At 53.8% G+C, this 24,819-nt stretch overlaps 1 protein-coding gene across 1 annotated transcript; it reads right to left on the bottom strand.

Moving 5' to 3' along the window:
- Positions 1-1,299: 1,299 nt before the first annotated feature.
- Positions 1,300-23,866, bottom strand: LOC119112773 (ataxin-2-like protein). The gene is made up of 11 exons (XM_037237054.1): positions 23,791-23,866; positions 17,343-17,459; positions 11,279-11,396; positions 6,500-6,707; positions 6,044-6,162; positions 5,393-5,632; positions 4,499-4,909; positions 3,947-4,115; positions 3,505-3,692; positions 2,693-3,143; positions 1,300-2,463 (listed from the first exon to the last, which is right to left on the bottom strand). The coding sequence occupies exons 2-11, from the start codon at positions 17,417-17,419 to the stop codon at positions 2,414-2,416; spliced, it is 2,031 nt and encodes a 676-aa protein (XP_037092949.1). The 5' UTR covers positions 17,420-17,459; positions 23,791-23,866; the 3' UTR covers positions 1,300-2,413.
- Positions 23,867-24,819: the final 953 nt, after the last annotated feature.

A 24,819-nucleotide genomic window follows, 5' to 3' on the forward strand; every position in this document is an offset into this window, starting at 1 on the left:
ACGCAAACGCTAGACTCCCACCAACAGCAATTATCGGCTATACGCTCTCGTCACCGGCAGCTGTGGACTCTCGTCACCGGTAGCTATGGACTTTCACCACCGGCAGCTAGGGGCTCTTGCCGCCGGCAGCTATAGACTCTCGTCACCGGCAGCTATACGGCAGCTACATCGTCCCCAGTCTCCAGCGGGCGCAGATACTACAGCGCGCCACTCATCACCATTTCTAGGTACACAGTCTCTCGGGCCGGCTCCCTTTTCATCTTATCGTCGGGAGAGTGACCTGAGACCGAGGGAGCGCCAACAGCGTGCGCAGTCTCCTTCTGTAATGAGTTCTGCACATATTTCCCGGCAACGCTGTTCCCTGCCGTAATGAATCCTCAGGTCATGGCGGCTCCAGGGCGGTCTTTGTCTCCTCTGTGGGGCACGCCGGCGGGAACGGTAAGCGGATTCCCGTCAGCCGGAATGCTGATGGCGACTGTGGCGCCGATCGGGATTTGGAACAACCCACCCGCTGGCCATCGGCTCGCGTCCTGGATTGGGGACGGAGAGAAACAAGAGTGGAAGCTGTAAGGCCATGTTGAAAGCGACACTCATGAAAAGAATCGGTGCAGGCTGACGATCAAGCAAACGGGGAGCAGCCTGTTATTGTCCGTGTTACGACAGGAAAATGCCAGGTACATACGAGTTGTCGGAGAAGAGCCGCAATGAAACACACACCACACGGACCAGTCGGAGAATTCTCCACATTTATTCAAAATTCTCGGATCGGTTCATTTTACGGCACACCACCAATTTACTCGCACGTTACCGGGCCTAATATTCGGGCTTCAGAACTGGAGAAGCTTGACACCGTTGGTTCTGAGCCTCATTGTAGCGCCAAATTTTGAAGTTCACTCGCTGGCGTGCACCACCCACTGGCCACCATGCTCAGCCATAACTGCGCTGCGACAATTGTCATCCGCCTGCCTCTTCTCTTATGCTCAAACTATAACATTGCCGCTGGTGGCCAGTGGTTTGAAGCAGTCACTGCCCGCAAACGCAAAAAGAGAAACACCCTTCCGGAGTTTGCTTTAACAGAAACGCATACTGTCGTTGGGTCAAGACATCCCCAGTGTACTCAATGCAGGGAATGGCCGTTCGCATCTCGTAGTGTCTTTTTGCGGACCTTGCACCGAAGTCTTAAGCCTGCCACGCAGATCTTCTACAAAAACCTGTCTGATGCCGCGGCAGCACAGTTTGACTCGACCGGGCTAATTCGTCGTAGCGTGCCCTTACAACGACACATGCACTAGCCCAGTGTAATAATCTTTCATTTATTTAAGTTTCGAAGTCGAATACAGCGCTCAGCACACCCGCCGATGGCTCGCGTCGGGCATTTTAGCAAGCCTCATCCGCAAAAGCAATTTAGTATGGGCCTAAAATTCAGTTGCCATGACAACCGCCTATCGCGTCACTGGCGATCTTGGCGACTAAAACCGGGCGCACCAATTAAGACGCGCCACCGGCCGCGCTCCGTCGCGACGGCCGTGCCCTGCTGCCGCCGACAGATGTCTCTGACGGCGGGCCGACAGGTGGCTCTATCGGCGGCGGCTCTGCTCCCCGCCGGCAGCCGTGTGGTGCCAGGCCAGGCCCAGCCGCCCGCCGCAGTTTCACACTCGCACCGGTCGGGACGAGGCGCCGCACTCAGCGCACTACTCTCCCAGACACTCCGCACCACACTCGCAACTCGCTAAAACAAGGCAGCGCCGCACGCGCCTTGTACAGCGCCCGAGGCGTATAAAAAGGTGGTCTGACGGGGCCACCAGGGAGCCCGCCCCGCAGTTCGCGGGCCGGCCGCAGCCCGCTGGTGAGTGCCGATCACAGGAATGACTGCTGGGATACTAGACGGACACGGACAGACAAGGGAGAGAAGTCCAGTCTGGGAGAGCGGCGGCCGCCACGGACAGACAGGGGAGATAAGTCGAGACAGGAGAGCGGCGGCCACCATGCGGAGCCACGACAGACCGCCGACCAACGAGCCAGGAAACACGAGTCGGTACGACCTGTCTACAAAACAACACAACTACAACTGTGAAGAGAGGCTGCAGCAAAACATAGAGCACGAGCAGCAACAGCGGCAGCCGCGTACGTTCGTATGTACACAATATACACGAGACATTCGCTCTTCGTCGGCCGGCGGCGGCGCGCGGCCTTGCAGCTTCGCCACGCGCACGCAATGCCACTCACGCGCACCCCAACCTCGCGTCCACCCGCAACACACCGCTCCACATCCACGCCACGCATAAATACGGTACAAAACACAACAGGGCGCGGCATCGCGCTCGCACGCCGACACGCGCACGCGGACGTACCGGCCGCCTCCCGCGCCGTCAGATGCACTAGGTCAATGTCGCCTACGCGCGCCGCCCTAGCGTCAGTGGTTCGGATTAGGCACTAAAGGCATGGGGTGGACACCGGCCGGACCTGCAACACAGACAGAGACGACGTCTCAGCACGCGCCCGGCTGCCGTCCGGCGCGGCGACACACAGATCCGCCGGGCGAGCGAGCACGCCGCGCCCCCGCGGCCCATTGCACAGTCTGGCTAGTGACTGGCCGCCCGGCCAGGGCGCCGGCGGCCGCCGCGGCGCCGCCGGCGGCGGAGCGCGGGAGCGGCGCGTCAGGGCGCACCGCCGCCGCCGCGCGGCCACGTACCGTACGTCTGCGCCGCGTGCTGCTGGTGGGGAATGTAGTAGGGCTGCGGCCCCAGCGACATGGGCATTGACGTCACGGTCGACGTCATCGGCCCGGAGAACGACTGGCCCTGCATCATGGCGAAGTGGGCCGCTTGCATCTGCTGGCCGGCGGACACCAGGTACATGCTGCTGGGCGGGTAGGGGCCGCCTGCGCCGGCGCCGGCCGCGCCGCCGCCGCCGCCGGCCACCTGGTACATGAGGCCGGGCGCGCCGGCGCCCGGCGCCGGACCGGGCGTGGGCGGCTGCGCCGGCACCGGGCCCTGCGGCACCATGCCGTAGTGGACCTGGTGCGGCCCCGGCGGGGGCGGGCCGCCCTGCTGGCCGTCGTACGGCTGCGGCTGTGGCGGCGGCTGCTGCTGCTGCTGGTACATGGGCGCGTGCGCCGGCAGCATGCGTACGATCATCTGCGGCTGCCGGACAGACGGCCAGAGTTAGTGCTGGAGCCGCGCTCAGGACGCTACGACACGACAGACCAGCACACGGCACTGCCAACTGGACAACACCGCAATAATCCAGTGCCAATCTGTCACACCAGAGCTCCCAAGTGCTGTTGTCATTCATGACGCAACCAAATGCCCACGAAACATGGTCGGTCACAATCGTTCAGCCCACACCAGTCCACGTCACAACAACCCACGCAGCAGGTGTCCACCACGCCGTGCAGCCTCGCCATGCGAAAGTACCCTCCTTACGTGTCACCAACCGGCCCGGCCCGGCCCGGCCCGCCCTCTCCACGGATCCCCGCGGCGCGCGGCGCGGGGGCCGGCTCACCTGGCCGGGGTAGTGCTGCGCGGCGGGCGGCAGGAGGCCACTCTGCGGCAGCTGTAGCGGCAGGTGCGGCGCGCCCGGGTGCCCGGCCATCGGCGACGGCGCCATCAGCGGCTGGCCGGTCACGGCCGCCACCTGCATCGGCGTCGCCTCGGCCCGGTGCTGCAGCCCACTGAGCTGCGGGTACTCGCCTGCGCGCCACACACGGCACGTCGTCAGCGCCGCTGCACGCTGACGGACGCACTTTCTGACACGTCACGGCTAGGCTCGTAAATCGGTACGTCCCTCAACGAACGGAACACTTCAACATCTGTGTCGAGCACACGGAAAAAAGAGGCAATGTAACACAGCAGTACTGCTCAGCACACAGCAAACGCAGTGAGTGGTTTGCTTCCAGCCAGCGCGGTGCACTCGGGCCGTGACCGATGCCGTGTCAGTGGCGCACCTCGCTGCTTCTGTAGCCGCGGAGGCTGCTGCTGTGGCATGGAGAACGGCTGGCCGCCGGGCATGATGTAATTGATGCTCGGGTAGCCAGTGGGCGCCAGCAGCGAGGGAAACTGGCTGGGCGCCAACGCCATCTGAGGTGTGGGTGCACGTGGAGGCGTCGGCGCCGGCTGAGGGGCATACACGTGAGGCACGTCACCAACATGATACTGCCACGTGCGTCTGGAGACAACTCCACACATTGACACCACGCTGGCCACACATTGCAGAAATTGTACATTTCCGGGAGCACCCTAGCATCAGTGACACAACAGCATCCTATCAACCCACCTATAGCCGCACCAGAACTGTAATACATTGTTAAATTGTTCCCTGAATACCTTCGTCAATGAATCATCTCCGGCTTCGAGACATGTGTTGTCAACGCCCGCACTAATTGCCGCCACATAATACAGATGACAGCGTGCCCAACCATTAGCGCTGAGACATTCCGATGCATGGCCGCACTGGCCGGGGCGAGCCCGCACCACAAGACCGTGCGGGCCTCGCTCACCGAGTACCCCACCGGGGGCATGGAGGCCGGCTGAGACGGCGTGAACGACTTGGCATTGGGGTTGAGCTTGGACTTGTTCAGCGATCCGGCCAGCTTGTCCACCGCGTCGCCTGACTTGCCGTCGGGCGTCTGCGCTGGTGAGGCGGCCGGCGGAGGCTCCGGCTTGGCTTGACCAGCCACCGGCGGCGGCGTCGGATGCGTCGACTGCCCGGCCGCCTCCTCCTTGCGGGGCGGCCCATCCGAGAGCACGAAGTTCTGCCGAAAGTCCTTCAAGCCGGCGATGGCGCTCTTGCCGCCCTGCGGCGGCCGCTGGCGAGTGTCGCCGCGCCGGCCCGGCTCCGAGGCCGGGGGAGCCGGCGCCGGCGGAGGCCGCTCTTCAGGCGTCCTCTGGCCAGCCCGTTCCGCAGCCGGCTCAACCGCCGCCGCCGCCGGCGATTTACTAGTGCCGCGCGCCGGCGGCGACGGCGAGGGCGCGGCCGGCGCCTGCGGCCCGTCGCGGCCCTCTCGGTCAGCGCGCCCGTCTCGTTCGGCGCGGCTGTCCCGGTCAGCGCGCCCGTCTCGCTCGGCGCGGCTGTCGCGGTCGGCGCGCTCGTCGCCGTTGAGGCGGCCGTGGTGCGGCGGCGGCTGCAGGTGGCCGGGCGGCGAGGCGCGCGCGTGCTGCGGCCGTCCGCCGGCGCCGCCCGGCCGACCGTGGTGCGGCGGCGGGCCGCGCGAGCCCAGGCAGCCGCCGCCTGCGGGGCCGGCAGCGCCGCCGCGCGGCCGCCCGGACGGCGGCGGCCCGCGCGGCCCCGGCCGCGGCCCGGCGCCGGCCGGCGGCTCGCGGCTCGACTGGCGCCGCGCCGGCGGCACGTACCGCTCGGTGCGACCCGAGTCGCCGCCGCCGCCGCCGCCGCCGCCGCCTGGCCGCACCACGGCCGCGAACGCCGCCTCCTCGTCGCCGTTCTCGGCGTCGGCGCGGTGCCGAGACGTAGTGGAGCGCTCGATCTCGTCGGCGATGCGCGAGGCGTGCGCCTCCTGGTCGCGTGAAGTGTGTTCCAGCGGAGTGGTGTAGCCGGCCAGCGTTTGGTCGAACGTCGACTTCACGCCATACATCTTCTCGTTCATGCGGAACATGTCCCGAGCGTCCCAGCCGTTCTGCGGAACAGATGCGGCCCTTTGCACTAGCTGCTGGCAAGTGGAGGACAAGCACTGGTTTGTGCCACATGAAATTCTGCACGAGACGATGCTCCTCGGAGAAGTGGTTTAGCTTTACGCGATTGAGCGTTGTCAGTAGAACACCCAGTAGCGCATTAAGACGTCTACTTCATCGACGCTCTCATGGGTACAAGTAGTTACACATGTTCTGCACAAGCTCCCCTACAAATCTTAACGGTCCTATCAGAAGGACTTCATCGCGCAAACATCCCCTTCAGAACGAATGCAACGGTAAGCCACATCACTCGGCACAGCACTAATATGCCGTGTTGGCCTCTATCGCAGCCCAATACCCGCGGTCTGAGGCAGGGGCCCGGCGGCCGGCTGGGGTCCCAGGCGCCGCCCACTGACCGAGTTCTCCAGCGAGACGAGTTCGGCGGGCGCGTCATCCTCCACCCAGGGCTGCAGCTCCTTGGGCCCCAGGCCACCGTTCGTCTTGCCCTGGATGGCCGCGTCCGTCTGGAAGCCGGCTGTGAACATCACACCGGGCGTGTCAGTCGTCCGTCGCTCGCTAACCTACGCTGCCAAACCAAGCTAATGCATCCCAAGATGACAACGATGATGCAGGCGATCACTTCAGAAACGTATTTAATGGACATGCTTTGAAGGGTGGCCCAGCGGAAAGCCGGCTTTGCTAACTTGATGTTAACCATGTACAAAAGATCAAGCCTCAATAATCCTCATTCCATGACAGTTCATAACCCCGTCACCACCGCTCATGGGATGCAATGGTGCATGCGCGCGCATCACACAGAAATCTGGCTTCGGAAAAGGGCATATTCTCTCCCAAACGTTTTCAACACGCACTCTTAGCTGCATAGTCCAGATCCACGTTGCACATGGACATCATGACAATCTGATCGGGTTTGAAGATGAGCCGGTCCTTGACTTCTTTCGGATCGATCTGCTTCGGATGCGCCTCGTTGACCAGATTGACCATTCCTAGCACCGCGTCATTGTCACTGGAGAGCGACTCGAGCACGCCCTCGAACCGCTGGTGGGCCGTTGTCAGCACCTGTAACGACCGAGGCACGGCCGGCGTCAGGTGGACGTGCCGACCGCGACGACACCCGGCCATCGCTACACGCCCGGCCCGGCAGCAGACGTCGTAGGGGGTAGCCTGCGTGACGATGTTCTTACGGTCGATTGACATTACATGTGTCGGAACAATCCCCAAGACCTCGATGTACACCCAACAGACGTCACAGAAATATGAAAGATCAACGTAAAGCGTATAAAATACCGGACGTTTTCACTCAAGTCATAGCGTTTGTAGCCCTCACGGAACGAGGATACTCAGCGGTTCCTGGCTTTGTTCTGGGCATAATGGTCACTTTTGGTAGCCGGATTCACCAACATTTTAAAGTACACTGTGGATGATTGAAGAGATATACCATCGCCGTTGTCCCCTATCGAGGGCAAGTTGTTCGCTTCCCGCCTTCACCAACTAAAAGAATATGAAAAAACCGTAACCGTGCATATCATACATCACTGGGCTGTACGCTGCCCGCATTAACGTAGCGTTAGATGATGTGATTCTGTAAAATGCATTTTAAAGCCAGTTCGCACCCGTTCAAGCCGAGTGAGTGGAATCTAAAAGTCACTGAGCATTACACCCAGCATTGTGTAAACGTCTGAACGCAACGCTCTTGCAATGTATGACAGATTTCCACGACCAGTACACAATGCTACACGGAGAGCACTGCTTCAAGGTGTTAAACGCTTGTCCACTGTTAGCTTCTGCTGTTCTGTGCTGGTCGTCGCGTGTCACTTCACTCAGGTGCGTGTCAGGTTCACTCAGGTGCGGCTATTGCATAATGTTTTTTTTTTCAATGAACGCCGTGGGACAAGGCTCCGTTGGAGCCCGCAACAAGAAGCAGAGCGTGAACGCAAAATTACAGTGCGTTGCTTTGGATCCGTCCACGCTGGAGCCAACACCATAACTCAGCTACGAGTTAAATGACGAACAAAAGGCTAGTTCTCAGGCTCCTAGCATACACACGAACAAATGGTGCATAATTATGTGTAACTGCTCAGGAGTTGGCCCTATACACAGCGGTGCTTCATACCTGGTAAGAATTGTGCGTTATTGGGGCTTTACGACGTACTCAGCTGCTCTGGCTATATGGCGTCGCCTGTCTCTCACCCTGGCAGGAAGGGCGGGCACCGCGGGGAATCGAGCCCCGTGCCTCTGGTTTCCCAGACGCGCAGTGGTTGACGCAGACACGTTAACCAATACACTACAGGCACGCCCTTGGTATGAATTGACGGACACAGAGATTGTGAGGCACTGATAGATATATAGAGGCTATGTGTGCAGCATCTATACCATAGATAAATCGCTCTTAATGTGGCGTGGCTTGGCGAGGCACGATGTCTCCACACTCTCATCTGCGGGCCATTTTTTCACAAGCCTACCCAGAGGCCGTAATTCATCACGAGACATAGGGTTTTTACACCTGTGTTCTCGAAGCACACCCACGGCAGCAGGTTGAGCAGGTGATTTTGTGTAACAAAAGCCGCGCTACGATACATCATGACACTGGCATGCACTCGGGCTATAACAAAGGTACTCCAACCCTCTGACTTCAATAAGTGAGGGGCAAGGACGAGACGGTCACATCAGCACACCCGGTGGGAGGATTCAAATCACTAGTTTCTGCAAATGCCGACAGGGCCGCCGCCATCAGTGCTCTTTGTGACTCTTGCCGCCTGCGCTAAAGGCTAGGGGGGGGGGGGGGGGGCGGGTCCTGGGGACGCTACGCAATACCCTGCGGCGGAGATTGCAGAAATGGCACGCCGGCCAGCAGTAATTGAGAACACCTGCGAGGGTCAAAATGGCGGGAAGGGGTCACGTGGTGCTCCGAAAGAAGACATTATTTGTTGGATCCCGTTGCTGGCACTGCCGGTGTCAGCTTCACCGATCGTGCCAATTGCATTGTCGTCACCGTGGAGGCGTTTCACCTTAACTATCGCGTTACCAATAGCCGAAATCCTGTTTTATGATTGGTCGGGCACCCATGATGGATTCGTGACGCGGAGGGTGTGACGTCACACTTGTCGACGACTGGGCTCGCAAAACGTTTTAACACCTCGGTAGTCGGCGGGGCGTCCATGAACATGGCGGCGCGCAGCGCAGGCGACATCATGTGACATGCGTTTTGTCTTTTTTAGTTAGTGTGCGGGCTACTAGGGATTTAGCGGGACATTATTTTTTTAAGCTTGCGACTTGATAGGTGACTGCTTCTAAGCTCACAAACTCATTTTTCTCCCCAAATTTGATGGGCACAGATGCGCGGCTAATGTACCGCTTTCCCGAAGCCAGTAGCTGGTATGAAACAGCCTAGCATTCGAGTGGGCAGGGCTTGTGTTTGTCTATCAATAACACAGAAGCTGAAATGAAACGCGACCCGTATTCAAGCTTCACTCGAGCGCAGCACGTCAAACGCATCCATCTTGCAACACTATACGCGCATACTGCGCACGAAATAGTATTGCATTGTGAGGACGCTACATAGAAGCGTGCGAGCATGCGTACGTCTTGCGCTTGCGGAACATAACCTGTCAAAATGGCCGGGGTATTGACTCTTAAGCTGCCACATTTCCAGTTCAGGGTGCGGATTGAAGCTACCATTCGCTCAGAAAGGACTCTAATGCGGACATATCCAACAACCTGCAAGAGCATTGGCCAATGACGGCCGTCGGCGCCCGCCGCTCAGACGTGACGTCATGACTGCGCCAATGACGGCCGCCGGTCAGACATGACGTCACGCCGGCTCCGGCAGGGTCGATCCGCCGTACTTGGCAAGGTCGGCCCGTCGAGTGCAACGCACCCCGCCCGCCGGCCAGTACCTATTTTGGTGGCCTTGTGCGGTGCAATGTTTAGTGCTTGAGCTCGGACACAAAGCGGGCCGCGTCGCAGCTGGTCAGTGGGCCTGAACTCTGTGCGGTCACAAAGGGCGCATGCCGCGCCAGGGCGGGTGCGCAAAGATGATTGCTATCTAGCGCCATCTACCAAAAGTAAAACAGATGGCGCTGGCAACCAAAGGGCCGCGAAATTCTGACATTTGGATTTGTTAACGAAGTGTACAACACCATGGAGGTGCGACACAATTCATCTGCAACTTTGGGAGACGAACATTCCCAATAACTTCAGCATCCTGCCCGCCTGTAATAGCGCCATCGGTATGTATGCTTTTTAAACACACTGATATCGCGTGGCCTGTTAACATTGGAAGTAGTAAATTCCCTTACAATAAGCCGCTTTATCAAGCTAGATACAAATTGACCATGCAACCTGGGACAACGATTTTTGCGTGCTGCATGACCGAAATACGACACAGCAAACGGCACAACGGAGAAATGTCCGCCATCCCAGAAGCAAATGTAATGATTCCAGCTGATAATCGGTCGTAATACCGACGCTTAATTAGTCAGGTCAATGCGGATACGCTTAGCTTTCCAAAATTGGGTGGACATACTTACTGCAGTGACCACACTCCGCAACTCAGCAGGTCCACAATGTCAATGCCTCAGCCCCATTGGCTGCACACATCTCCGGCAGCTCCCGGGAGCGGTCGGCTACGGCCGACAGACCCACATGACGCCCGGCACACCTACACCGCGTGTGACTTTGGTGGCCACCGCCGACGCGGTCACTTCCGACCCCACCCTCCTCCCCCCACCCGCTCGCCACCGGCGAAGAAAGCGCCGCACGGCAGGGGGTGGGCGGCGGGTGGGAGGGGGCCAATGCCAGTGGGGGCAGAGGTGTTGGCGCAGGCAGGCACTCATGCTTTTGCACGGATGAGCCCGACCTGTAACAGAACTCCCAACAGGCGTCCGCCACGGGGAGAATGAGGTGCGGGCTTCCATAATGGCATCATTGTCTTTTGTTGGCATATTTTTCTGCATGCGTTTTAGGAGGTGATGGGCCGCCATATGAAATGAGACACAAAAATCAAGTCTTTGTTGCAGGTCTCACGTTCGCCACACCACGTCCTCACGTCCCATGCCTGGATAAGCCGTAGTTGTGACGAAGGACGCGTGGAACCGCGTGTCTCCCATTTATGGCGCCTCTGCGCAGACACCTCAGTGGACGAACGGCACACGTGACGGCATCACATTTTGACACCAACGCCACTTTGGGCACGTGGACTGAAACGGCCCTCTGCGCTGACACCTCAGTGGACGAACGGCACACGTGACGGCATCACATTTTGACACCAACACCACTTTGGGCAAGTGGACTGAAACGGCCCTCTGCGCAGACACCTCGGTGGACGAACGGCACACGTGACGGCACCACATTTTGACACCAACACCACTTTGGGCAAGTGGACTGAAACGGCCCTCTGCGCAGACACCTCAGTGGACGAACGGCACACGTGACGGCACCACATTTTGACACCAACGCCACTTTGGGCAAGTGGACTGAAACGGCCCTCTGCGCTGCCGCAGTTTGCTGGCTACCAAGCGGCGTGTATACTGCGTACATCCCATGCGTGAGTGAACTGACAATCCCGCTGGCCGTGACAATGTGGATGTGTTGGCCGGGGTCCGGCAGCCGCAGCAGCCAGCTCCACTCACCTGCACGGTGCAGCCCAGTACCGAGGTGAGCACGTGCGCGTACTTGGGGTCGGCGTACACGCCAGACGCCTCCAGCGGCGGCCGGTGTGGGCCGGAGCGCGACTCCTTGGTCCGGTACCTGGGGGGAGGGAGGACGACGGTGGCCGGTCACATCGGGCCCGATCTGGTCGGGTCGGGTCGCGGCGCCACCCTCGCCACATTCCAGGCGGGGGAGAGAGGGGGGGGGGGGAGTCGCCGATCGCCGGCCAGGGGGGGGGGGGGGCAGAGGTAACCCGCGCGGGCCTGTCGGACGCTGACGAGTGGTGGGGAGAGCCGGCCGCGGTGCGGCGGGGCGCCGGCAGCCGGCCGCGCGACAGCGGCTGAGCGGCCACCAGGCGCACCAAGCCGATCCCTCACACGGCCGGGCAGGGCCGGCCAGCCGACCCGGTCACCGCGCTGCACGGCAGCCGGACGCCGCAGCCAGCGCTCACTGTCAGCGACGCCACCGTAACGGTTGGCTTCCTTCCGCATGGCTCCAAGCCTCTCACTGAGTGGCCTCCGTAGCTCAACTAGCCTTGCTCATGCACCTTGTCACGTCACTGTCTATACATAACCTGTATTCTCTTATCATAGCGGCTTTATTTGGTGCAAATACACCTCCGTTAAAGGGAGTGGTCCACATTTATACGGGATTTTTAACTGAAATGTCCATCTTTAAAAATTGTATATGCAGTTCACAGTCATGCCCTTCTGAAAACCTAAAACCCTCTAGTTCCTGAGCTACACATACGTCCGCGAAAATGGACAGTATTCGGGGAGGGTATTTCAGTCATCTTAGCATTCATGTCTTCATAATAACGCCATTCTAATCCTACCATAGCACAATCCGTGCGGCGATCAAGGCCGATAAAAACATAGAGCGTCGAGTCATTCATGGCTGACGTTCGTGAATACCATTTCTACAAAAGGTCATCCAATGGCTCGCAATCAATGTTGTGCAGGGTACGATGACGTAATCAAACAACGACGCATCGAGACGCAGATTCAGTAAACAAAGAAATTGAGGTGTCTAGAGCAGTTTTTTCTACTTAAAAGTATACCAATAGTTGTAAGTGCCCCTATTTCATCATATCTCATGTTTGATTCAATATCTTCAAATGTGAAATATTCTCTTTATTACACGTCCTGGCGGTAAGCTATTTAGGACGCAGTCTGTAGGAGTATGATGGGTGGGGGCGTAACTTGACCCTTAAGATGTAGAAAACTAACAGAGCTGGGGCCACTAAATTTACAGGGTAGGTACGACCATAGATAAACTTGGAATACAAACTCGGTAGCAAGGTCGAAAGTTTTTTCCGCCGGACTTACTCACGCAACCAGCCTGAATCTAGACGCTTTTTCCAAGCAAACTTCAGTCAGAACCATTCCACGTCAGTAAACTATTTGACCAATAGAAAGTCAAAATGACAAAATACCGCAAGACAATTTTGGTGATTAAATTTAAAAGCAGCGTCCAAAACTATTCTCGATGGCAAGCTCTTCAACGCAAAGGATTGGCCACGGCCTTTTTAGGTTCGTAATCTTACCCGGTCTTTGCAGTCAGTATAATAAATGTTACCTTTATGCCATCAAGTAATTTGAGATGCGCGTCAGAAACTATCCCACAAACAACTCACCAGACATTTTTTTATTTTTTCCCTGACCTGACCTTCTGGCTCTTATGAATGCACAAACGTGAATCTGAGCAAATGTGAATCGGACCTTCTGACCTATATGAATAAACCAAGGTCAATATGCTATAACCTTAGCTTCCGTCATTGAATTGCCTTCTTCAACCTTGTTATAAAAATACTAATATAAAATGAACTTATAAATCAAAACTTACTTGTAATCTTGTCCCAAACCCTTTAAGACTTCGCTTAAAATCCGTTGTTATATCAGCTTGACGGATTTCTTAACCATAACTTTTGCTGACAATCATCAGCCGACTTTGACCCAATTCAGGTTACTGTCCATAAGAATATTTCATTTTTTACACCACAGGATCGGCTATTGTTATTCAAGTGTCTACAGTATACTTCAGCGTCCTTATGCCAACCGCTCGAAAGTTATATGCAAAAACACAGAGGGTGTGATGTGGCAATGTAATAGTTTGGTTTAGGGTAAGTAGTTTCTTTCAAATCAATTTAATTGTATATGAGCAGTTTGGTTTAATGTAAATGTAAAGCACGCGCAACTTTGGCCCTCATCCGATGCGTGTCAAGTCTTCTAAAACGAAAGATAATGATGGTATGTGATTGTATAACTGAAATGGAAATAAGAATGCATTCATGTTACACAACAAGGCATATGTCCTCGACCCAAAAGCAATTCTCAACTATATGCGTAGGCAAATTGTGAGGTAAAACGACCAGCAGATGAGGTTTGCCATCATTACATGGGCAAGCTCGAAACATGACACTTGATTTAGACTCGATTTTGGTTAACGTAAGCCACCCTGGTATAATTCATATACCCCAGCAATCGCCTTGAAATATGCACAAAAAAAGGTAAGATATCCTGTCAGGCCTGACGCATATTACACTGGGGAATGATCGCCATAGCATTTCGTAACACTGCTCGATTAAGTCCCAAACTGTCTTGTACAGCCAACACAGAAGAAACTTTTGCAAATGTGGGGATACATTTGCAATGTTAGATTTTTTGTGTTCTTCGTGTAACTATTCAAACAGCTTAATTTCAACCATTTGAAAGCCACGAACAAAACTGTCGGGCCTGAAAGTACACCCCCCAGTCCACAAGACACGGTTAAAATGATATGTTGTGCAGACTTGCGTCCATTTTGTTTCAGTGCACCGTGTGACGTACTCGTCAAAATTAGATCTGGAAAGGTGGCGGCAGTTTTAGCACAACCTGAGAGCAACGGCGTACGCAGGAACTATGCCCAATACTGATACCTGGGTCAACCGATGCTCTACGGATGTGTCAGGGAGGGGGTGAGGCAAATCGATGTCGCAGGACGGGCGAGCCACGGGAACTTAAAGACATCCGGGATATATATATATATATATATATATATATATATATATATATATACTCTGAACCTTCTTCTTCAGGTGTGCGTATGTTCTCAGGAACTGCAAGCTCGCTAACACGCATTCTAATGAAAACCTAGCACCCAACCCGTTTTCTCATCAAATATGGAGGCATGATCAAACTTACGAGTAAATTACGCTTTATATGCTTCCGGTCACTGCTTAAGCTTCATCTGACTGTTTCCTTTTGTCACAAAATCGATGACTTTTGCAACATATTACAGTAGCGCTGTGCGCTGTGATTACCAACAATAAATGGCAGCCTTATCTATGCGCCCTCCTTCGACCACCCGCCTGTTTGCATACAGCTGATCATAAAGCCTCTACGGCATTATTTGTACCCGAGCAAATTCTTAAGATGGGCAATGAGTCTGACCACCACTTACCAACAGTTTCAGACATGTACACTGGCTGTTTAAAGACAGCCGACGATCGAAACGCTGGGTGCGGGCCTCGCTCATCTCCGCAGGCTGAGAATCAAGTGCGTCGCATCCAGCGCTTGAGTTCACGACAGACGAAACAAACCGATAAACAAGATAAACTGGCGGACACAAACAGGCGGGCCCGGCGGTGTTGGCGTGGCCGGCGCCGGGGGACGGCGGCCGCCGCCGGATGGCAGCTGGGGGGCCGGCGCCTCAATGAGACCGGCCTTGTCCCAGCCGCGGGCGGACATCGATCCCGCGTGGACACTGGCCGGGCCGGTCGATACGGCTGTTCCGTCCGGAACGCGCCGTTGGGATGCGGCGCCTCCGCAAACGGTCCGTCTCCCGCCCGACGCGGGGCTCCGCAGCACACGGCAGATGCTCGCTACCGTCCTCTGACACGGGTAACGGCCCGCAGACGGTCCGCCGCGTCCCGTCCGATCAGCTGGACAGCAGTGACCTCACAGCCCGCGCCTCCCGAACTAAACACCGGGCAATAGGGGTCACACTGGCTGCGGACGGGACATGTCTCCCGGCAGACGCTGGTCTCATCACTGATCGCCGGCGTCTCGTCCCAGACACGAACCGTACTCCACACACGCCACTAACGCCCATCATCGATCACACCGCCTAGCTCCGATCGGACCGCACCGCTGCAGACAGGCCGGCGGACGACAGCACAGACCCGCCGGCCGCTGCAGACAGGCCGGTGGGCGACAGCACAGAACCGCCAGCCGCTGCAGACAGGCCGGCGGAACCGACCGCCATGCACGCCACTTCATCACTTAGGATTGTGGAGATATACAGCAAAGCGGTATACAGATATACGCGCCGACTGCTGGGCACACGGCGCATTCCGGCCATGGAACTCGCCGCCGATCTCCTACCGTCAAATCAGGTCGCAGCCTTTCTGGCCGGCCGGCGTTGCACCCCACAGGTGGGGCTTTGGATGTCAGAGCCTGTTCGGTCCCATGCGACAGTTTACACAAATCCGCTGACTAAGGGCCACCGAGCGTGGTGTAAGCTGACTGCTCAGCGCGGCACGGCGTGCTCCCTGCAGCTCCGCACGACCACAACACGGAAAACGCACGGATATATATACGGATAAATATACGGACAAATACACCTCCCTAAGACTTGAAGACACAACACATTCGCGGCGGGTACATACCACATACAGCAGTTTCCCTTAGCACGTCGTTCGGCACAAAAATAGTGAAGGCCAAAAATAGCCGCTTATGGGCCCGGCCGATAGCGTTGGCAGTCCCAGTACGGTGAAAGATGGTTGAACTAGATGCAATCTTTAACCACTGCGCGTCTGGCAAACAAGGGGCATGAGGTTTGGTTCCCCGCGGTGCCCGCTGCCCCTCCAGCCAGGGTGATAGGCAGGCGACCCCATATAGCCTCAGCACATCGCCGTATCCAGCAGTGCGCATGGCCTCAAACGTTTGGGCAAGCTAGGTTTGGAAGAAAACTGAAATTGTCAAACCTTGATAAATGACCGCCGACAACAGACGTGCAATGTCCGATGCATTGTATTTACCAGCCACGACGTCTTGCGCAATATGTATGATCGTATGCACGACCCGGACGCCAACGACCAACACAGCACGCTACATTGCATTGCTACTTGCTGCATTTTCGCAAAACTGCATATTTATATGTTAATTTGTATTACGGCAAGTGACCGCAGCAATAATGTTTTTCTTTTTTCCCTCGTAAGCGGCTGATGCGATCCGTTCCGCACGCACAATATAAGTGGCCCGTCCCTTTCGCCGGTGAAGCACTGGCGGGGTCCCTACCGTCGCACATTCGTAACGCCATAAGGCGTAAGAGGACTGGAACTTGGACGCTGAAGGAAGACAACAACGGGGCGAAAAGGACGCAGATATACAGAGATACGGGAAGGCGTGGAGATAAGATTTTGAGCGACGATAAGAAGTTGATAGTCGATACCAGACCAGCCTGCCCCAAAATGAGCAAGAGGTTAAAGTATCAAAACACATAAACGCAACACGAGATGACATAGAACTCATTGATTTCTCCGATCACCAAAATGATACCGGCGTTGCGTTTGACGGCGGGGAGAAAACCTTCCCCACCCATAGTTCTGAAAGTTAGCTGTTGAAGACGTGTAGGATGGCAGATGGGCAAAAATCGCAAGAGTTGGAAGCCCTACCACAGCACCCACTTAACTTGCTTGCTCACAACTCTTCCTCTGTCTTGATGCCATGGACCCTCCGCCATTAAAGCCATGGCACATATCCCGATAACGAACGTCAAATTCGTGCTCCGGCGAACAGATGGCCGCCGAGTTGGCCCGGCATGCTGGGCCCCAGGCCGCGACCTACTGGTGAGGTGCGGACCACCACCGGTCGCGGACCGACAAGAATGTGCGGCCCCGCCCGGCAGCACCCGCCGCCGCCGCTGCCCACACCTGCCCCGGTCCGTGGCAACACAGCGAGGGGCCGCCGCCCGGACCGGTCCAGGTCTGGCTGGCCCATCAGCACCATCGGCTGCCGGCGGCCGCGCGCAGCGGTTTGGACCACGCCGCCACTGGCCACTGACCTGGCGTTGTTGTTGGAGTTGGACATTGCGGCGCTTCGAGTCTTCTTCGGTCGATTTCCTTGGCCACCAGAATTCATTGTGCTGACAGTTCAATACTCCGCTTGTTTCAAGCAGGACCTGCAGATAGACATTTCAAATTCAAAACGGCGATATCCACACAATTTTTTAGCCAAGTCAAAAGTGAAGTGTGATGCAGCGGTAAACCAAAACAGGAGGATCTCGACTGTTCCCCTGTCTGCTACACAAGTCGTTTTAACATGGTTTTTGTTCAATATAATGAACTGATACTCAGGACTACTTATGAGCGTGGCCGTGTAAAACTTATCCAGCTCACGTGTCCGTGCGCGGTAAAACTTCTAGTCGTAAAAAACTCAAAGTCGTAAATCGCCGGAAGTCCAGTTCGCAGTTCGACAACACAACACCACCGGAGACGCCCCACAAGCGGTCCGAAGACGCTCGGCAATGCAGAATGTCTGTCGCATATCCGGCCCCGGAAGATGTGCAAACTGACCACACGACTGGCAAGCACACGAGCGGAGATCAGCAGCCCAACAACCGTGCACCGGGCACGAGTCGAAACGACCGCAGCAGGCGCGTATCGGGCACCAGCACTCCCAAATGCCCGTGTCGCTGACGCAGCGCCCTGCTCACCGCCGGCGGGACACGGAGCGTCGCGACCACACCGGTGCCGTCCCGCCCGTACATAGCCGGCGTCCGGGCGCCGCCGGACCTGGTGCTTCCCCTCCCCCACGCCCGCGGGCTGATACGGCCCCTTCCCGCGGCAGGAGACAGGCACCCTGTTTATCGTGTTCGGTGCCCGGCGGCGTCGGACAGCGGCGGCACGCCACGCGAGCGCGCCAGGAGCACCAGACGGCTCGGAGTCAGCCTCGACGACGGCCAGCGCTCGGGGCAGACTCGACGACGGGCCGGAACGGTCCCAATCTCGGGGTAGCACGCTAGGCTCGGGCAGCGCCCCCCCCAGGAAAACATACCCGGAATGTGACAGCCATTCTGTCTTCCGGCGCACGTTTTTCCTCCCCTGCCACCACCGCACTGTCCAACATGAGAGCATGGGTATACGTTCAACCGAGTCAAAAGCGTCCCTCCCCACAGCCCAGGAGAAGCGCAGGTTGCAGGAGCGAAGCAGTTGCCATCATCCTAACGTGCGCCCGGGTGGCCGGCTAGATACCCTTCGCTCGGGTGGGGGGGGGGGGGCAATTTGACCCCCTCCCTGAGATCTCGGGAACTAAGAAAGCTAGAGACACCAAATTTACGAGGTGTGTTGATCTGTGCATGACGACACTTAAGTCAAGCTTTCAAATTCCTAGGTTATGACCTTCGGATCAAAAAAAGGTTAAACAAGGTCAAGTTCAAAGATGGTCTTTAAAATGCCCCCAGAACCTAGACAACCGTTTCTAAGCAAAAGGTCACATGCTCATTCAAGGTCAGCGACCTTGATTGACCTTTTGAAGGTCAAGGTGACCAAAATCATTCAAGATTGATTTGAGTTTTGCATTTGGCTAAGCAACAAAGATTACGCTAGGCAGTATGCTCCCAAAACGAAATGTTGACCTGGGTCATTTTAGGTCAATGACCTATTCTTACCTCTAAGAAGTCCATGTAAGATGTATAATGCGGTTCCTGCTATCAATAAATTCGAAATGAGCACCAGAAACTATCACATGCAGCAAGCCCCAGAGTAACAAAACAAATTGGTTTTGACCTTGGTGTGACCTTCATATCTGACCTTAGGTCAATGTAATTTGCTCATTCCACTGTTGTCTTGCCTGCGAAAGCATCTTACAGGCGTATGGCTTCGTCTAACACTCCGTTCTTGGATCAGATTGAAGGATTCCCTAGAAATTGTCTTCGCTGAAACCGTGTCCTGACTTTGACCTGCCATGGGTCAGCGACTTCACAAGGTACATCTACATTTTTGATGCCAAACGATCCGCTATTCAACTGTCTACAGCCATCAAAATTTGGCGCGGCTACGCCGCGCCGTTCGGAAACCACTCCAGAAAAACCTCTGGGGGGTCAATTTGACCCCCTACCCGAGCGCGTGTTAAGGCAAAGCACAGCACAAACGGTCACAATGTTCTACCCGTAAAATGGAAACAAAGCTAGCGTCCATCCGCTTTTGCTAATACCCCGCCAGAACCCGGGAGTTTTTATCGCGTTGTGCAGCGCCGCGGGGGCAAAAACCCGGCGCGGCTTCGACCGGCTTCGACAAGCGTCAGTTAGACGACCGCATACAACCGAGACACCAACAGCAGCCGCCGCGCTGCGCCCCATCGCAGAACGTGTAACATTACTAGTCGGACTACTTGGGTCGCAACGCATGCACAACTTCGGGAGTACATGCCCCAACGAATATTCGGAATGGATCGATAAAATCATTGTCACATGCAATGCAATGTCTGAAAGCATTTACCTGAATCATTCTCACAGGTTACAATATAAATGGCAAAAAACGTCCCTTCCTACAGAAGTTTGGCAGAAGTCATAGGTGCACTCAGGGTGGGTAAGAGTACTTATACACTTCTGCAGCACAAACACAGGCAGAATGCCTTTTAGATACATCAGTCAATGCCATCATTAGCAATGGAAACAAGAGTGACCATAACAACCAATGCATGTGATGCGTCAAGCTCAATACTGTGACCTGGCTAAGTAATTTTTACAACTGGCTGTAACAATGATGGACACATTCTCATGCAAAAACAGGGGTGCATAGATGCCTGGGAATGCAATGCATGCCATCAAATGCAACAAATCTACTGTAAAAATAATATACTCATTAACATTTGGCATGAGCCAACCTATATTTATTCCATTGTCCATTCCTACTTGGCATTATTATTCTGAAAATTTGACACAACCAAAGATCAAGTTCACAGAAGTTCATGTAAAAATTATGAATGTAAGTGACACAACATTACGAGTTGTGTCACTAACCTAACCTAACCTAACCTAACCTAACCTAACCTAACCTAACCTAACCTAACCTAACCTAACCTAACCTAACCTAACCTAACCTAACCTAACCTAACCTAACCTAACCTAACCTAACCTAACCTAACCTAACCTAACCTAACCTAACCTAACCATGTAAAAATTATGAATGTAAGTGACACAACATTACGAGTTGTTAGGTACATTCACACCGAATATCATACATATAGATAAGATGGTAGTAATAGCCTTATTCATCATAGAAAAATTAGCAGAGCAGAGACAGATGTGTTGATATTCCAGCAACATGCCTTTATCAAAACAAAAATCAACAGAATACCTAATGATATCTCTAAATATCTACTATCCACTGATATTGAAGAACATCTACTGATATATCTTTCAGTAAAAACATGTTGCAGAAGTACCAAAGCATCTGTCTCTCAATCCCACTGGTTTTCATGTGAGGAATAAGGCTGTTACTTCTGCCTTATCTGAGTGAAACAACATTCCACATACAGCTTTTTCCAAAATTGCCTTCAATGCAAGTTAAAAGCATGCTAGTCAAACTAGCTTATACATGACAGCAATACTGTGGAACCTGATTATTCCAATAAATACTAAGCACTTCAGTCTTGTTGTACAACTGACAGCAATATATGCAAAATTGTTGGCATTTCAAACAGCATGCATACACCACTGCTGTAGCTAACAAATCATGGTAGAGCTGACAATGATAAAGCTATGGCTTCTATACCATTGTAGTTAAACTAGCATATATCAAGAAGCCCCATTTGGCCGGGAGTGACAGCCAATTTGGTGGGCAGTGCAGCAGCTGCATTTGTCACTGAGCAGCATAAAACAACACAGCATCTGTCCTGGAATTGCTACATTGTGTATGTGGGGACGTGTAGATGACCACAGCATGACCACAGTAACAATGATGACTGAGGCCTAAGGGCATCTCAATGGCCAGGGTCATTTCACTCCCAGACCTTGGTGAAAATACTACACATATGGGCAACACAAGAATGAAACAATGTGACAAGCTGCACAGTTAAAACTTAAACAGGTCAACTTTTTGAAAATAACACACATAAATGCACCAGCATTCATTGCATGCAGACTAACAGATAGTCTACGAAATACACAATGACAGGTGGATGTGAGTCATCTCCTCTTCACTCACATGATGCAAACTGTCTGAGCAGGAGACTGTTGGAGCAGGAGGCTGTCAGGGCAGGAGAATGTCAAGGCAGGAGACTGTCAGAGCAGGAAATTGTTGGAGGAGGAGACTGTCAGAGCAGTCCATCAAAGCAGAAGACTGCCAAAGAAGAAGACTGTCAGACCAAAAGACTGTCAAAGCAGGAGCCTGTCAGTGCAGCAGGCCATTAGAGCAGGAGACTGTCAGAGCAGATGCCTGTCAGAGCAGCAGACCATCAGAGCAGGAGAATGCCAGAACAGGAGACTCAGTGGTGATGATGATGATGATTTGGGGATTTAGGGCGCATCGACTGCTCTGCATCGACTGCATCGACTCAGTGGTCAACACAACAATTTATCAAAATGTCAGATACAGAGAGTGAATGACATAGTGACCTTGCTACCTAGTTATCACTAATGGGCATCTGCCTGGTATTTTTGCCATCAAGCAGTTAGAGCACAAGAGCCACTATCATTCTTTGAAAACACAGCTGATTACACCTCCTTAGAAAAAGACTGCCTAAAGACTGTATGTATCATGCCATACTAGAAACAAACTCTTTGAATTCATTATAGTTTTTCTTTGCTCAAAAATACCAGGACTATCTAACTCATGTGGGCCAACCAAGTGAGTTTTTTTATTAACATGGCAGTCCAGAACATCAAAACTGAGCAGGATGGCACTGCCAATTATCAGATGACAATTTGCCTCATATTGGTAAAGCATCTTCTTTTGAAATGAAAGGAAATTATCTGCTAATATGTAATTTGTGATTGCTAGTTAAGAAAAATGCTTTTCATGCAGTGTGCTGCGCAATTCAGCACAATATAATTATTGCATGAACAATCACATACTTTTAGTGTAAAAAGGCATTTGCAAACAAATGTATATCCTGCATGCCAAATATTAAGCATAGTGTACATTTTATCTGCCTGGCAGAACAAAGCAAGTTTTTACAGGACCTTGTTAGGGTAGACCTGGAGTGAACATTTGGGGCAAGGACAGACTTTCCACAAAGGCCAGAAGTTTCAAGTCAGGGTAATTACCCTGCCTTAGAGATGCACCTGGGATTCCAGTAAAAGCCCAGCCATGACACATATCCTATGGAGAGGCTAACAACCCAACAATGACAATAGATGGCTAAAACAGCAGGTTTTTATATCTGTCCATTTTTCAACTCCAAACACAGTGTTGGCATCCCTGCAAGCTTTTTGAACCTGGTACACAGGTTTTTAAACCCATCCCTGCAAGTCTTTTGAACCTGGTACACAGGTTTTTAAACCATCACTTTAATCACACAAATCCCATTTTAACAGAACCCCCCTAAATGGGCTTATTTCATGGGTGACTGCATACTGAGACAGGCAGGAAGACTTCAGGAGATGACTGCATAATGAGACCGGCAGGAAGACTTCAGGATGTCCCTTGCCCAGGCCGGAGCAGATGCTGGCTGGGTACCCATTTGGAATGGGATTGCAGCTACTGCAAGCATTTCATGGACTGGTCTGTCAAGCTTTGCAGAATAATCTGAATGATAAATCAGTCTACAAAGCATGACTCACTTCCAACCAAACACATTACTTCAATTCAATTAAATGCTTCAAACTGAACACTAAGAATGCATCTTGCTATAAACTCTGTCAATAGTTAGGTGCAAGAAAGTTTTGAGCAAACATTTCAGTTGCATCAAAATAAAGCATGCATTCTAGACTGACACTGGCTATCCAGGCTGCAAAAATGTTGCACCAAACACATCGAGTCACATCTCAGCAACAATCACGGCGTGCCCAAATCCGACATTTTTCAAGCACAAATACTTTGGCCGTTCAGCACAATTTGACCTGGGCTGTTTAGCACCTGCATGCTATATGTTCATCACTCAGACATCATGTTAACACTTGGTGCAGTGGATGGGATGGATTTCATCGCAGATGGCGGCTATCAACCATGAAATGACTACCCAAGGAGCCTTTCCTGGCACTGGCCAATCAAGAATATTATCAGGACCCAGTTCTTCTTTGCCACCCATGGGCATAAGAGGGTCATCTTAGACTGATTAAGATGAAAATAAAAAACTGAACATTCCGAATTATACCTCGAGGCACGTTTACAATCCAACGTGCCACACAGACGAAAGCATTTTTGGGGCGGCGATTGCGAGCACGGCTGCCCACAGGGTACTTCACCGAATGAACACTGCTAAAAACTATGCTCCATCTGTCCCACCCATGCCTATTGAAAGCACAGAAGTAAATCATGCGCACAGAGCGCGTCCTGGATGCAACAAACCTTCAAGAAATAGCAGTTCCTTACTCCCGCAGGTAGTCTGGTGTCCGGTAGCCACCATCAGACAGAGAACCTCCGGGACAAGAAACGTGTACAATCACAGCGCATTGACTACATGGCAATATCAAAAGCTACCAGATTGGGCGCGGCCAATTGAGAGTTTTTTTTTATTTCTCAAATTACCCCTACTTGTGACAAGAAGGTTAAGAAGGTCATCCGCCCTTCTATTCTCATTCTCGTTTTAGCCTTTATCCTTGCGACGCTCGTTTACCCAGGGCCAGCTGCTTGCACCAGCCATGAGTGAGCTCAAGTGTCGCCTGGTTGGGGCCCCGTCTGAGCGTGGAGCGCATCCGACATATACTGACGACACTGGGACATGGGCCACCTGGTCTATCCAGATGCCTTCAGAGCAATACATAATGTAGCAATCGTCTTCCTGACGGGAGGCCTTCGGATCGGGCTGCTGGAGCCGAATCGGCGCAAGGGCTCTTATCGTTTATCGGCCTAGAAGGTTCAATTGTAATTGGCACAGGCTGTCCCAATATATGAGCTAGCTTTATGATGACTTCTTCATACGTCAGGGAGCTGGGTGTCCTCAGCGTCATAAAGACTTACCCGTGAGGCAGGTAGCTGGGTGTCCTCAACGTCACAACAAGTTCTCCCAACAGCAGGATCTAGGCGTCCTCAGCTTCATGATAGTTTCTTCTTATGGCACACGCTGCGCCGGATGGTGACCAAAATAGGAGACTGGGCCCAAAATCGAACCCTGAGCCAAGCCGTGTGTGATAATTACATAGTGCCCTGGTCTCACCCTGAACTGGCTTATGACCATAGAGCCACGTGCTACTACTATCCGAACCGATTCCGTACGAGTCAAGGTCCTCCAGCATGCTGACGTACTCGACGCTGGCAGGCACATTAGAATTGTCTGACCATGGCCAGTGGTGGCGCTAGTCACGGCCCGTTAGGGGTCCCCGAGCCATTTAAGTCTCGGCGGATGAACCCTTATGAGCACGTAGTTTTGTTCCACCA

Source organism: Pollicipes pollicipes, unplaced genomic scaffold (assembly GCF_011947565.3).
Source record: "Pollicipes pollicipes isolate AB1234 unplaced genomic scaffold, Ppol_2.1 Scaffold_7261;HRSCAF=8764_pilon_pilon_pilon, whole genome shotgun sequence".
NCBI lineage: Eukaryota > Metazoa > Arthropoda > Thecostraca > Pollicipedomorpha > Pollicipedidae > Pollicipes > Pollicipes pollicipes.